We start from the raw sequence: 15605 nt of genomic DNA on the forward strand, positions 1-15605 counted from the left end.
ACTTCAGTGGCGGTCATTTTTGCAGCGCTTGGGTGAATCCAGACCGTCAAGAGCTTTGGGAGCGCTTTGTTTGGCGAGAGAGTCGGAAGGCGCGAGGGGAGGGGTCCTCCCGCTGAACAGTCGGGGGTCTAAGGGTCGGCGGCGGCGGGGTTGACGGCTTTGCCCAGGTCCCCGCGCCCGTCGCTGTCGGGTCCCGGCCCCGCTCTGCCCAGACTCCGATGGCTGCGGCTGCGCTGAGGGCCCCGACTCAGGTGAGCGCTGCGTCCACTGGACCTCACCCTCCTTCATCCTCACTCAAATTCTAAAGCCCAGTAAGGGGTGCCTTCTTGGGTCGCTAGGGTCGAGATCCTCATGTCCAGTACAGTGGGGGCTCGTGGGTGGAGTCCTTATTTCCAGAACTTGGGTGATGAGGCATGGAAGAAGGTGACAGGCAAAGGGACCGGCGTTTCTAAACTCTTGGAGATGGAGTGAAGAAGGTTCATACCTGGAGTGCCAAGGTGAGGAGTTTTCCCTCAATTCTTAGGATGCTAGGAGCTGTGGAGGGTCGTGTACAGACGCGGCGTATCGTCTGAGTTAGGTCTTTCTAAGTTTTCCAAAAACCTCATGGAGTTAGACTAGAACAGAATGGAATAACACAGAATCACAGGGAGATTGAGTTCTTGTGCAAGGTCCCACAGTTGCTAAGAGGTAGCACTGAGGACTGGAAAGCTGAGGCTCAGAAATAATGCAGACATCATCAGTCCATCTGGCTCTGTCCTGGTCAGGAATCCAGGGAAGCCTGAATCAGTAGAGCCCTGTATGGTCACCTGCCTTTCATGATCTTTGGCTTTCCACAGGTGACTGTGTCTCCAGAAACACATATGGACCTCACAAAGGTGAGTGGAGGGTGTCCCAGGCCCTCACTGGTCCTGGCCCCATCCTGGGGTTTCTTCATGTATCTTTTTTGCCACCGTCCAGTTCTTTGACCTAAGGACTCTTCACAAACCCCAAGCTTGACATCCTGATTCTAGACTGGTGGTTATTTGTAGAAGTTCTTATTGCTGGCAGACAATGGAATGAGGTGTGAAAGGTTGTCCCGCCTAGGTACAATAATATGTAAAGTTGGCAGTGAAGCTGAGCTGGTTCAGGGGAACCCAACTCTCCTTTCTTTCTCATGGGAACTCAGAGCAGCAGGGCAGGACTCAGGTCTGGAATGGCTCTGAGAAATTGGGTGTTTTTTTCTGGAGGTGATGGGAACAATGGGAGGTTTAGAGAAGAGGAGGGAGGTTATCTGACCCTGGTCTCATCAGGTTCACTGTTAATGCAGCATAGAGAATACTCTGTGGGTGTGATGGAGGCAACCAGGGAGGAGGCTACTGCAGTGGCCAAGGTGAGTTTTGATAGTGGCTTCACCAATGTGGTGGCTGTGAAGGTAGAAGTGGTGGCTGGATTCTGGGTCAGATTTTTAATTAGGCCTGCTTGCATTTTCAGATTTTGAGGGTAAGAGATAGTAGTCAAGCATTACTCCAGGCGTTTTGAGTTTAGCATCTGGGAGGATGGAAGCTCCATCAAATAGCATGTAATAGGATTGATTTTATTTTTATTTTATTTTATTTTATTTTATTTTTTTGTTTGTTTGTTTGTTTGTTTTTTGAGGCGGAGTCTTGCTCTGTCGCCCAGGCTGGGGTGCGGTGGCCGGATCTCAGCTCACTGCAAGCTCCGCCTCCCGGGTTTACGCCATTCTCCTGCTTCAGCCTCCCGAGTAGCTGGGACTACAGGCGCCCGCCACCTCGCCCGGCTAGTTTTTTGTATTTTTTTTAGTAGAGACGGGGTTTCACAGTGTTAGCCAGGATGGTCTCGATCTCCTGACCTCGTGATCCGCCCGTCTCGGCCTCCCAAAGTGCTGGGATTACAGGCTTGAGCCACCGCGCCCGGCCTATTTTTTTTTTAGACAGAGTCTCACTTTGTCACTCAGATCGAGCAGTGGCTCGATCTCAGCTCATTGCAACCTCCACCTCCCAGGTTCAAGCGATCCTCCTGCCTCAGCCTCCTGAGTGGTTGGGACTACAGACACATAGTACCATGACCTTTTTTTTCTTTTTTTTTTCAGTAGAGACAGGGTTTCACCATGTTGACCAGGCTGGTCTCGAACTCCTGACCTCAGGTGATCCACTCGTCTTGGCCTCCCAAAGTGCTGGGATTACAGGCGTGAGCCACCATGCCCAGCCAATTAATTTTCATTAAGGATAACAGGAGTTCTGTCGTTAGCTATTATCATAGTCTGAGATGTTCCAAAGAATGATATATGGAGACATCAAGTGAGTAGCTGTCCATGTACATCTGGAATTCTAGAAGCGGTTTAAGACAGAGAAATCCAAAAGGTGGTGGCCAGTGTTTGGCCCAGAGTAGCTGTGGGTCACAATTAGGAGTGGGTAATCCTGGTCATGAAGGTAATGCTATTAATAACCCAGGAAAGGGCTGGGCGTGGTGGCTCACACCTGTAATTTCAGCACTTTGGGAGGCCAAGGCAGGCAAATCACTTGAGGTCAGGAGTTCTAGACCAGCTTGGCCAACATGGTGAAACTCTGTCTCCACTAAAAATAAAAAAATTTGCCAGGCATGGTGGCGGGCACCTGTAATCCCAGCTACTACGGAGGCTGAGGCAGAATTGCTTGAGCCTGGGAGGTGGAGGTTGCAGTGAGCCAAGATCACACCACTGCACTCCAGCCTGGGTGACAGAGTGAGACTCCATCTCAAAAAAAAAAACCAAAAAACAAACAAACAAACAAAAACAGAAAAGGAAAGGTCAGGGCTATGACTGTGTCTCGTGCTTGGACACGTGGTAGAGGTGGTGAACATCACAAACAGTTGTGGAAGAAAAGTGGTCATGGGAAGATTGTAGGAAAGTGGATGATCTGGTATATTAGTCTGTTTTCACGCTGCTGATAAAGACAAGTCTCTAGGAAGTTCCAGACTTTCCCACATTTTCCTGTCTTCTTCTCAGCCCTCCAAACTGTTCCAACCTCTGCCTGTTACCCAGTTCCAAAATTGCTTCCACATTTTCAGTTATCTTTACAGCAGAGCCCCACTTTACTCATACTGATTTACTATATTAGTCCATTTTCATGCTGCTGATAAAGATGTGCTCGAGACTAGGTAATTTGTAAGGAAAAAGGTTTAATGGACTCATGATTCCACGTGGCTGGGAAGGCCTCGCAATCATGGTGGAGGGCGAAAGGCTCGTCTTGCATGGCAGCAGACGAGAGAATTTGTTCAGGGGAACTCCCCCCTTATAAAACCATCAAATCTTGTGATACTTATTTACTATCATGAGAGCAGTATGGGAAAGACCTGCCCCCATGATTTGATTACCTCCCACCAGGTCCCTCCCATGATGTGGGAATTGTGGGAGCTACAATTCAAGATGAGATTTGGGTGGGGACACAGCCAAATCATATCATCTGGTAAGTGGTCAAGGCTTCCAAGGCATTGAGAACATAAGACAGACATGGAGACAAAGAAATAATTGGTAGAAGATGACACTGAGGCCAGGTACAGTGGACTGTATCCCTGCAAAATTCATATGCTTAAACGCTATTTCCAGTGTGATGGTATTTGGAGGTTGGGCCTTTGGGAGATAATTAGGTCATGAGGGTGAAGCCCTAATGAATGGGATTAGTGAGTGCTCTTAAACAAAGAGGCCAGAGAGCTATTACCTAGTGCTCTTTCCACCAAGTGAGGATATACGAAGTCAGCAGTCTACAACCTGGAAAGAGCCCACACCAGAACCTGACCATGCTGGCACTCTGATCTCAGGCTTCCCGCCTGCAGATCTCTGAGAAATAAATTTCTGTTGTTGATAAGCCACCCAGTTTGTGGTATTATGCTAGCAGCCCAAACTGATGAAAACACTAGGACTAGTTCTTATTCACCATGGTAAAACCTCACCAGGAATTTGTTGTGACCCTTGATGTGTCTGGGGAGGGTGTCAGTCAAGCAGTTGAATAAGTTTAGTAGTACAAGTGTTCATCTGTATGAGTCATTAGGTTGGAGGTAGAGAGCCACTGAGAGTCTGTGCCACCGAGGGCACTGATTTTGAAAGAAGGTTAAGAGGCGAGAGGAAGGTTGTTGACTGAAGAGGGGACATCAAGTGCAGCACAAGTGGAGGACGGTCATCAGTGTCTGACATCAGTGATTCTTGGTGGCTGAGGTTGAAGCAAGGAACAGAGTCAGGAAGATAGCGCTTCAGAGCAGGATGGGGGCTGTCTATGACAGTAGGAACCATCAGAGGTCTGTGTAGCACTGAATGCTGTCTCAATTTGGTGGGCAGAAGGGTTGAGGTGGCTATGGGAGTGAGACTGAGCGAGAATGGTTCAAAGAATGATGTGCACATGGAGAGGGAGTGTGAACTGAAGGACCCAGGCTCCTGGCATTGAGGACTTAAGGGTGAAAGGTGAACCCACATTTGATTGTGTCTAGGAGGCACTATCTGAAAGATTCTTGGGGAACTGCCTGACAAGAAGGGATACACCCCTACATACTGGGCCCAAAGTTTCGATGTGGTGCATCCTGCCCACCTCCTGGTTGGTACTGTAGAAGGATACAGTGATCACTGGACCGTGAAGAGAGAGTGGGCATCTGTGTCACCAGGGTGTGTATTTTCTTAAGGTGGGGATGAATGAGTGGGTGGATGAACTTGATGTGGAGGCGTTGATTGTGGAGTGACCTGTCCCCATCATGACAGGGCTGTGTGACCTTTGAGGACATCGCCATTTACTTCTCACAGGAAGAGTGGGGACTTCTTGATGAGGCTCAGAGACGCCTGTACCTTGAAGTGATGCTGGAGAACTTTGCCCTTGTAGCCTCACTGGGTAAGGCCCTAACACCAACTCCAGTGTCTTGGTCTGTCTGTGCTCTTTTGCTGACTTCCCCACTCTCTTGGGATATGTGCTATGGGAGCCAGCACTGTGCACTGCCTGAGCAGCCCTAACACCTGCTGCCCAGTGGTCTGGGAAGTGGGTGTTCTTCAGTCAGCCAAATGGATCTCTCTTGCTTGCTTTCTTCTTGGCTGGGTGTCTGTGTTCAGATCCATGACACCTTGTGTCCCAAGTTCCCTGCACCCCCATCTGCTAGCTGACATTTTCTTGTGGCTGCCTGTGTCATGATTGTAGTCATTGTCATGGTCTATACTTATGGGGACAGTGGGCTCTTCTTACTCACTCCTTCTAGTTTGTTTGTTTAATCATAATAACTTTCTTTCCCATGGGCTGTTTTGTGCTGAGTCGTTCTGCATCAGTGCTGATGACTCACATGTTCTGTCTTTCTGATAGGACTTGGCTTCATGAAGGTCCCACACAGCTAGACAACTGAGGGTGTGCGGAGAAACCTGGTTGCTTTATAGGGTGAACATGGTCTCAGAGAAGGCCTGGGCTTGTTGACTGGCAGCTGGTTGGGGGCATGATATCCAGGCTGTTTTCAGGTCACATAAGGAGCCTGTCCTGTCTTCACCACTGTTTGGGTGCACATGCCACTGGCCAAACCTTATTTCTATATTTTCTTCCCTGTACTTGACACTTTTCTGTCTTATTATTTTTATCTATGACTTCTAGCACCTGGCTACCTCCACCTTTCTGATCTTCATGCATCATCTGCTCCTCTGCACTGCTCCCTCTGCAATGTTTTCCAACATTGACACAAACATAATGTCTCGTGAAGTATGTATATATGATTACATGAAAATATGTGATCATATGACTTGCTACTCAGTTTCAATTGTATTTTCCTGGGCTTGAGCACAGTCAACCTTCTGCACAGCATGCAGGTGTCACCAGCAGACAAAGTCCTCCTGAACACTATGTGGTGAGTTTTAGGAATTGGAAGGCTACTCAAGGATAACTTTTGAGGCTGTTGGTAGAGGAATGGTTTGAAGACAATGCCATTCCCTGTCCTCCATCCCATCCTTGTGTCCTTTATTTGGTGAGGCCTCCCTCATTCTGTGATCTTCAGAGATCCAGTATTGCAAAGCAACCCCTTCTTCAACCTGCCCTCAGCTCCATTATCCTCAAAACAAACCTGGTGAATCATTCCTTTGGTATGTGTATAATGGGGCTTCCTGCTCTCAGCATAGTCAATGTATATTTCATCAGCAGTTCTCTGCTTTCAGGTTGTGGCCATGGAACAGAGGATGAAGAGACACTTTCTGAGCAGAATGTTTCTGTAAGAGTATCACAGTCAAAGGCAGGTTCATCCACACAGAAGACTCAATCCTGTGAGATGTGTGTCCCAGTCCTGAAAGATATTTTGCGTTTGGCTGATCTCCCTGGGCAGAAACCATACTTGGTTGGAGAATGTACAAACCATCACCAGCACCAGGAGCATCACAGTGCAAAGAAATCCTTGAAGAGGGACATGGACAGAGCTTCATATGTGAAGCGCTGCCTATTCCATATGTCATTGAAGCCCTTTCGCAAATGGGAGGTTGGAAAGGACCTCCCAGCCATGTTGGGGCTTCTGAGGTCCCTGGTCTTTCCTGGAGGCAAGAAACCCAACACAATTACTGAATGTGGGGAGGACGTTTGCAGTCAAAAAAGTCATTACAAGTCAGGTGAATGTGGGAAGGCTTCCAGGCACAAACACACTCCTGTTCATCATCCAAGAGTCTACACTGGAAAAAAGCTTTATGAGTGTAGCAAATGTGGGAAAGCCTTCCGGGGCAAGTACTCACTTGTTCAGCACCAGAGAGTCCATACTGGAGAAAGGCCTTGGGAGTGCAGTGAATGTGGAAAATTCTTTAGCCAAACCTCCCACCTGAATGACCATCGGAGAATCCACACCGGAGAAAGGCCTTATGAGTGCAGCGAATGTGGAAAATTATTTAGACAAAACTCCAGCCTTGTTGACCACCAGAAAATACACACTGGAGCAAGGCCTTATGAGTGCAGCCAGTGTGGGAAATCCTTTAGCCAAAAAGCCACCCTTGTTAAACACCAAAGAGTTCACACTGGAGAAAGGCCTTATAAGTGTGGTGAATGTGGGAATTCCTTTAGTCAAAGTGCCATTCTTAATCAACACCGAAGAATTCACACTGGAGCAAAGCCTTATGAGTGTGGCCAGTGTGGGAAATCCTTTAGTCAAAAAGCTACCCTCATTAAACACCAGAGAGTTCACACTGGAGAAAGGCCTTATAAGTGTAGTGAATGTGGGAAATCCTTTAGTCAAAGCTCCATCCTTATTCAACACCGGAGAATTCATACTGGAGCAAGGCCTTATGAGTGTGGCCAGTGTGGAAAGTCCTTTAGCCAAAAGTCAGGCCTCATTCAACACCAAGTGGTTCACACTGGAGAAAGGCCTTATGAGTGTGACAAATGCGGGAATTCCTTTAGCCAATGCTCCAGCCTCATACATCACCAAAAATGCCATAACACATAGAGGCCTCATGAATGCAGCAAATGTGGAAGCGCCTTCAACTCAAGATCTATCACCATTTAGCTCCTGAAAGTCCACACTTAAGTAGAGCCTTAGACCTACAGGGAATGTGCTGTCTCTGTAGTACTGTAGCAGTAGAGGGCCTTTGTGAGGGAGCCATCTGCCTAAAGTTGAACCTCATTCTTCCTTGTTTCTCTGGTAGAAACCGTCTACCCTCTGCCACCTTGCACAGTGGGCATTGGTCACGCTGATGTGCTAGGGCAAGGCAGACATTTGTGTGTTCTCTTAGTCTTTGGAGGAAATCTTGAGCAATCTAAGCCTTTAGAGAAAATTCATTCTTTTTTCTGACTGATCACAGCATACATGGGACCCAGTTTTGGTCAGGAGGGCCCAGCCTTGGTTCTGCTGGACGCTTATGTGCAAGGATTCCCTTTATGTAAATTCTTCGTCTCACATGACACCTGGTCATTCTTCTAGCCTCCAAGTCACCACCTGGTGAATGGCTGCCTCACATTGCTGCAGTTTGTGCACTAATAAAAGCCTTATATTTGAATCTACTTGTAGTCTTGGGGTTTTGTTTACTGTGTGGGGTGGCTGGGAAACAGACTTCAACTCTATATGAAGGAATGGACAGCTTTTGTGGGCCTCTGCAGGAGAAGTAAGATGACGGAGTAATTCTCATTCTGGTTTTGGTCCTACTTGTTTTGCTACCTAAAATCTCCTAGGAAACAATGCAAGGTTTTGGTTATTCTTTGTGGCCTGGATCCCTATTCTTTCTGTGAGACTAGAGGTCATCCTGAGGAGAGGCCAGCTGTTATAACAAGCACCTGTGCTTCAGGGAATAGGACAATTTTATTCCATTGTTTCCAGAGGATGTCATATGATGCCCAGTGCTGTTGAGATTTTCATGGGGTTCTATAAGGAGACATGCCCTGATATCAAACATTCCATAGGCTGATGTCGCTCAGAAGACAGTCACGTGTGAACTGTAATAGTCTGTGTACTGTAGCAAACTAGTTGGAATGTGCCTCTTGTAAAAGTACATTTACAAATCTTTCCGTGACTGTGGCTTTGAGCAGTCATAGGACCTAGAAATCTCTGTATGTCCAATAACTTACGTTATTGTCAGCAAAAATAAAGGTTTTTTTTGTTTGTTTGTTTTGTTTTTAATTGTTGGCTTTCTAGGTTGTTCACCTCAAGTTCATTGCTGTAGAGGCAGAAAAAGGAGGATAAAGATAATAGAAGTCCTATTGGCCAGGGATAATATATCCTGGTCTTGTGATTTCCACCAGTGTTGCTGTTCTCTCAAATTGCCACAGCCTTCATTGCTTGCCAATATTTCCTGCACGGAGGGACGCATGGTTGCCCTTCCCCAGGCCTGAAGAGAGAGTGCAGTCAACATGAGATTGCAAGGCATTCTGGTTTTTGAAAGGTGGAAGATCAGATACTTTACTTTGAAACATGTTTTACAAACTTTCTTGATGTATAAGTGATGTGCCATAGTTTACATCCATTTATGGTGTATAATTTGAAGAGTTTGTCATATAAGCCTGTGAAACCATCATAATCATGATCATGAACATATTCATGATTCACCTTTTGTTGTTTTACAATCTCTGCGTGCACTTTCCAGGCCTTCAGGAGTCCCGTCATTTACTTTCCCTACAGGAGAATAGTTTGTGTTTTCTAGGATTTTATGTGAATTGAAATCATAAAATACTACATTTTTCCTGATGATGCACAATTTTTTTTTTTTTTTGAGATGGAGTCTCACTCCGTCACCAGGCTGGAATGCAGTGGCGCGATCTTGGCTCACTCCAACCTCTGCCTCCTGGGTTCCAGCGATTCTCCTGCCTCAGCCTCCTGAGAAGCTGGGACTACAGGCATGTGCCACCATGCCCAACTAATTTTTGTATTTTTAGTAGAAATGTGGTTTCACCATGTTGGCCAGGATGGTCTCGATCTTTTGACCTTGTGATCCGCCAACCTTGGCCTCCCAAAGTGCTGGGATTACAGGCATGAGCCACTGTGCTAGCCGATGCACAATTATTTTTAAGATTTACCAGTATTGCTTATGTGAATAGTTCATTTGTATTGCTGAGAAATATTCTGTGGCTATGTCACAATTTGGATAAACAGTTGGATGCTTTCCAGTTTTGGGCGGTTGCAAATAATGCTACTATGAACATAGGCATATAATTCTTAATATGCAGAAGTGCTTTATTTCTCCTGTGTCAGCAGTACAGTGTTTGTGAATGCTTCACTTTTAAAGACACGACCAGACTATAACCTGACTCTACCATCTGCATTCCCATCAATAGTATGTGAAGCTTCCCATTTCTCTACATTCTTGCCATACTTGGTATGGTTAGTCTTTTTAATTTTAGTTGTTTTAATAGCTGTATAATAGCATCTCTCTGTGATTTTATTGCATTTTTCTGGTATTTTATGGTATTGAACATTTGAACATCTTGTGTCAAGTTGCCACCTGTATATCCTCTTTGGAAGAATGTTTATTAATGTCTTTTGCTTATTTTTAAATGGATGTTGGTGATATTGTCTTTTTCATTAATAAATAGACATGTATAACAAAGACATGTTGGAACTTTACTCACTCTTCAGTAATGTGATGCACTTCTTTGCTAAATGATAAAATTGTTTTCAAATACTGGGAAAATACTTTCTCAATTTTTTGGTCTATTCTATTCACAGTGTAACAACCTCAGCCGGGCGCAGTGGCTCACACCTGTAATCCCAGCACTTTGGGAGGCTGAGGCAGGTGGGTCACCTGAGGTTGGGAGTTCGAGACCAGCCTGACCAACATGGATAAACCCCGTCTCTACTAAAATTACAAAATTAGCCGGGTGTGGTGGTGCATGCCTGTAATCCCAGCTACTAGGGAGCTGAGGCAGGAGAATCACTGGAACCTGCGAGGTAGAGGTTGCAGTGAGCTGAGATTGTGCCATTGCACTCCAGTCTGGGTGACAGAGCGAGACTCCATCTCAAAAAACAAAAACAAAAACAAAAAAACCTCAGACACTATATACCTGACACACTACCTTCATTTACAAATTCTCCTTCACTTTCTTAGGTCTAACCATACAATGAAACAAATAAGCCCTGGCTTTTAATATTTGCCAATTTCCCTGGTAAAATTCTCCCACCATGGCCAATTACAAGTTGTCAAAATAATGTCATTGAATATGAATTGAGAAGAAGTGGGTAGTGTCACATCATTGTATTCTATTTTCACCATGCTGATACAGTAGCTGCAGATAACCTCAAGAACATGTATGTAGGAACATACAGCCTGTGGTGTGGCAAGACTGATGCCATCTTGAAGTGAAGACGTCATGGTCACCTATGTTCTGAAGCAGTAGCATAGGTATCATCAAAATGCTTCTCTCCCCCAGTGGTCATGAGTCTTGGCAAGAAAGTCTGAAGATGTCAGCAGCTTCACGTTTTGCCCTAAAAACTCCAGGCCGGGCGTGTTGGCTCATGCCTGTAATCCCAACACTTTGGGAGGCCAAAGTGGGTGGATCACAAGATCAGGAGATGGAGACCATCCTGGCCTCCATCTCTACTAAATGGTGAAACCCCATCTCTACTAAAAGTACAAAAATTAGCCAGTTGTGGTGGCCCACGGGTGCCTGTGATCCCAGCCACTCGGGAGGCTGAGTCAGGAGAATCACTTGAACCCAGGAGGTGGAGGTTGCCGTGAGCCAAGATCGTGCTATTGCACTCCAGCCTGGCAACAGACAACAGAGGTGAGACTCCGTCCCAAAAACAAAACAAAACAAAAAACCTCCAGCCTTGTTGACCACTATAAAAAGAGTCCTAAAAAGGATATAAAGGATACTGCTTTCTGGAGGGCGGATACAGGGATCCATTGTCTCACAGCTGCACAAGACATCACTTCTGTTCATGATTCCCTATGAAATATTTCTGAAAACAATTTCTTAGCCTCTTTCTCCTTCTTTGGCCTTTCACCTTCGTTGGCCTTTGGGATAGGCCTGCTCACTATAGAACAATGTATATATAAGAGTAAAACAGTAAAATGATTAGCAAGTGACAATTTTTGAATATTTATTACTTGTGTTTTTAAAAGTGGCTTAAGTGAAATCTAGTTGTCTTAAATTCTGCATACTTAAAGTACACAATTCCTATGTTAATACATACTTAAACCCCTGAAACTATAAGTTTCCACCTGCCCTTTTTAGTCCATCCCTCTTAACAAGTAATGGGTACAAAAACATATTTTTCCTCTTCTAATGGATATTTTCAAGTATATACACAAATGGAAAAGACTATGTTCAGAAGCACTATGAAACCTTCCTAAATCGTCCATATTACTTATCATTTAGTAGCTGTTCTTGTTTCAACTCTTTTCACACATAATTATTTTACTTACAATTCCCACATCTTGTCATTCAATGCTGCATCTCTTCAGAATGCATTTCCAAGCATAAGAGCTCTTTCATAATTCCTATAACTTTATCAATCATTATTTAAGGCATCATAAAATATATCATCAGTGCTCAGTTGCCTCGAATTGTCTCCAAAATTGATTTTTAAGACAAATTCATTGCAATCAGATCCAAAACGAATCTATATGGCTATTAATAGTTTCATCTGGTGAGTCTATAATAATATATAGCTACCACTTTTTATTGTTATTCTTGAAGTTGATGAGACATTTGTCCAGAATTTTCCACATTCTGGAATGGTGTGTGTTTTTGTTTTGTTTTGTGTCTCTCTGATGTCATTTAATATGCTGACCCTTTCTCCATATTCCTGTGCACTAGATATTAAGGAAATGGGTAATTGAACTCTGGTCCTGCAGATAGGTGTGCAATAGTAACACACTTACGCAGTGTGTGACTGTGTTGTGTGTATATGTGTGTCTATTCACCGGGTGACATTCACAGACATCTGGAGGCTTAGAGATTATTGAAAAAGGAAAAAAGGAAGAAGCACTTTGTTTTTGCTTCCTCTAAGACATCTGAGAAAGTTTCTCAACTGATTTGAAATGTGAAACAATGCCAAAACAATTACCATAGATCCAGTAATAGTGCTTCTTGGTTTTACTCAAATGAGTTAAACACTTATGTCCACACAAAATCTTGTACATGAATATTTATAGCACCTTTGTTCATAATTGGCAAAACTTGGTAGCAACCAAAATGTCTTCAGTAAGTGAATAGATAAGTGTGGTACATCTAGAAAATGGTATATTTATCCACATTAAAATAAATAATAAAAGATGTGGAAGAACCTTAAATACATATTTCTAAGTGAAGTGATCTGATATGGTTTGGCTGTGTCCCCACTGAAATCTCATCTTGAATTGTAACTCCCACATGTCATGGGAGGAACCCAGTGGGAGGTGATTGAATTATAGGGGTGGGTTTTTCCCCCGCTGTTCTCATGACAGTAAATTAGTCTCACGAGATCTGATGGCTTTAAAAACAGGAGTTTACCTGCACAAGCTTATTCTCTTTGCCTGCTGCCATCCACCTAGGATATGACTTGCTCCTCTTTGCCTTCTTCATTAATTGTGAGGCTTCCCCAGCCATGTGGAACTGTGAGTTCTCCATTAAACCTCTTTCCTTTGTGAATTGCCCAGTCTTGGGTATGTCTTTTTCAGCAGCACAAAAATGGACTATTAAAGGATCCAAACTAAAAGGACTACATACTGTGATTTGAACTATATGACATTCCAGAAAAAGCAAAACTATGGAGACAGTAAAAAGTGAGTGGTTGCCAGGGGCTTGGGCTAAGGGAGGAAGGGATGAACAGGTGGAGCATGGAAGACTTTTAGGGCAGTGAAACTACTCTGTGATACTACCATGCTGTGTATAAGTCACTATACACTTGTTAAAACCCATATAACGTCCAGCTAGAGTAAATCCTAATGTAAACTATAGATTTGGGATGATAACTATATGCCAATGTACCATAAATTGTAACAAATATACTATTCTAGTGGGGAATGTTTATAGTGGAGAGGCTGTACATGCATGGGGCAAGGGATATGTGGAAGCTCTGTAATTTTTTGCTCAATTTTCCTATGAACCAAAACTGCTCTAAAAAATAATCTATTAAAACTTTACCAGCCTGAGCAACATGGTGAGACCCCGTCCCTACAAAAAATCAAAAAATTATCGGGGCATAGTGGTACAGGTGCACACCTGTGTTTCCAGCTACTCTGGAGGCTGACGTGGGAGAATTGCTTGAACCCAGGAATTCAAAGCTACAGTGAGCTCAGATTGTGCCACTGCACTCCAGCCTGGATGACAGAGTGAGACTCTGTCTCAAAAAAAATTAAAATTAACTAATTTGTAAATCAGTTTAAAATATTTATTTAGCAATGTTTGTGCTGTGTATGTATTTGTATAACCCAAGGGAGATTCATTTTAACAAATTGAATTTGGTAAGCCAGTTATTTCCATGAGCAGCCTAGTTAATTTATCTACTTAAACAACAAAAACAAGTAGATATACAGATTTTTCTGGCACTTTTCAAGCTTACTATTTCCCTATTTTGACTATTAGCCTAAGAAATTGCCATAAGAGCTGTGTGTACCTGTAGCCCCAGCTACTTGGGAGGCTGAGGCGGGAGGATCACTTGAGACCAGGAGTTTTAAACCAGCCTGGGCAACATATCAAGAACCCTATCTGTAAAAAAATATATATTATATTTTTAATTAGCTGGGCACAGTAGTGAGTGCCTGCAATCCCATACACTCAGGAAGCTGATACAGAAATGTCGCTGGAGCCCCAGAGTTTGAGGCTGCAGTAATATATGATCCTCCCACTGCACTCCAGCCTGGGCAACAGAGCAAGACTCTTCCTCATAAAAAAAAAAAAAAATTACCATTAGACACTCAAATATGCAGACAAAATGAGTCCTTTGTGGCGTCACTCAGAAGAGCTCCCCACCTACCTTTCTATATGAAATCACGCTGGAGCCAGACCTTCTCCCTTTCTTTTCAGACAGGACTTCAATTCAGCAACTGAAAAGCTATCTGCTCTACATGTCTTCAGGGTAAACTTTTCCAGAGTCAAGCCAAATGTACTCATAGACTTATATATGAGTGCACTAAAAAAAGCAAAGTAAGCCTATGTTCAGTTCAATTAATTATGTTCAATATTCTTTTTTTTTTTTTCCTGAGACAGAGACTCGCTCTGTCACCAGGCTGGAGTGCAGTGGCGTGATCTCGGCTCACTGCAATCTCCACCTCCTGGGTTCAAGCGATTCTCCTGCCTCAGTCTCCCAAGTAGCTGGGACTACAGGTGTGTGCCACCACACCCAGCTAATTTTTGTATTTTTAGTGGAGATGGGGCTTCACCATGTTGGCCAGGCTGGTCTTGATCTCTTGCCCTCATGATCAGCCTGCCTCGGCCTCCTAAAGTGATGGGATTACAGGCATGAGCCACCACACCCGGCCTAGCCACAAGATTATTAATAGTTGTGATGTTTAATGTTTTGTGCCAACTTGCCTGCATTAAGGGCTACCGAAATAGTTGGGAAAACCTTAATATAGGATGTGTCTGTGAGAATGTTTATGGAAGATACTAGCATTTGAGTCTGTAGACAACGTAAAGGAGATCTGGCCTCATCAGTGTTAGAGGGCAACATCCAATGCTTTGAGAACCAAAATAGAACAAAAAGGCAGAGAAAGAGCAAGTTACTCTCTGCTTGTCCTGGGTCATCCATCTTCTTCTGCTTTCCAACATTAAAGTTCTTGGATTTTGGGCCTTTGGACTCTGGAACATACAAGAATGACCCTCACCCAGTTCTCAGGCCTTCAGCCTCCAACTGGGAATTTCACCATAGACTCCCTTGGTTTTCAGGCCTTCAGATGCAGACTGAATACCACCCAACTTCGTTATTTACCAGGTTGCAAAAGGCATATCCTGGGACTTCTTAGTCTCCATAACTGGATGAGCCAATTCCCATAATAAATCCCCTCTTGTACATCTATGTACCCTATTGGGTCTGTGTTTCTCTGGAGAATCCTAACACAATGGCTTTCAGCAATTTTCATTTCACAACTGTTTTTCTGAGATAATCTCAACTCCCCTTGCAGGCACTGTCCCTGCAGTAACAGTATCAATGATCACAATTTCCCATCAAAGAGATGAAAGCTAGGTGTCCCTAACCTTTATTCTGGCATTCTGGTGTCCCCTTTGCGCAAG

General features: G+C 44.2%; 1 protein-coding gene across 1 annotated transcript; it reads left to right on the forward strand.

The window, feature by feature from the left end:
• On the forward strand, positions 1-7961 carry ZIK1 (zinc finger protein interacting with K protein 1). The gene is given in 3 exon segments (XM_011979683.1): positions 1-251; positions 4724-4850; positions 6143-7961. Coding segments are annotated over 3 exon segments (1485 nt in total). The 5' UTR covers positions 1-218; the 3' UTR covers positions 7468-7961.
• Positions 7962-15605: the final 7644 nt, after the last annotated feature.

The sequence above is a fragment of the Mandrillus leucophaeus genome, unplaced genomic scaffold (genome assembly GCF_000951045.1).
Source record: "Mandrillus leucophaeus isolate KB7577 unplaced genomic scaffold, Mleu.le_1.0 Scaffold205, whole genome shotgun sequence".
NCBI classification, from domain to species: domain Eukaryota; kingdom Metazoa; phylum Chordata; class Mammalia; order Primates; family Cercopithecidae; genus Mandrillus; species Mandrillus leucophaeus.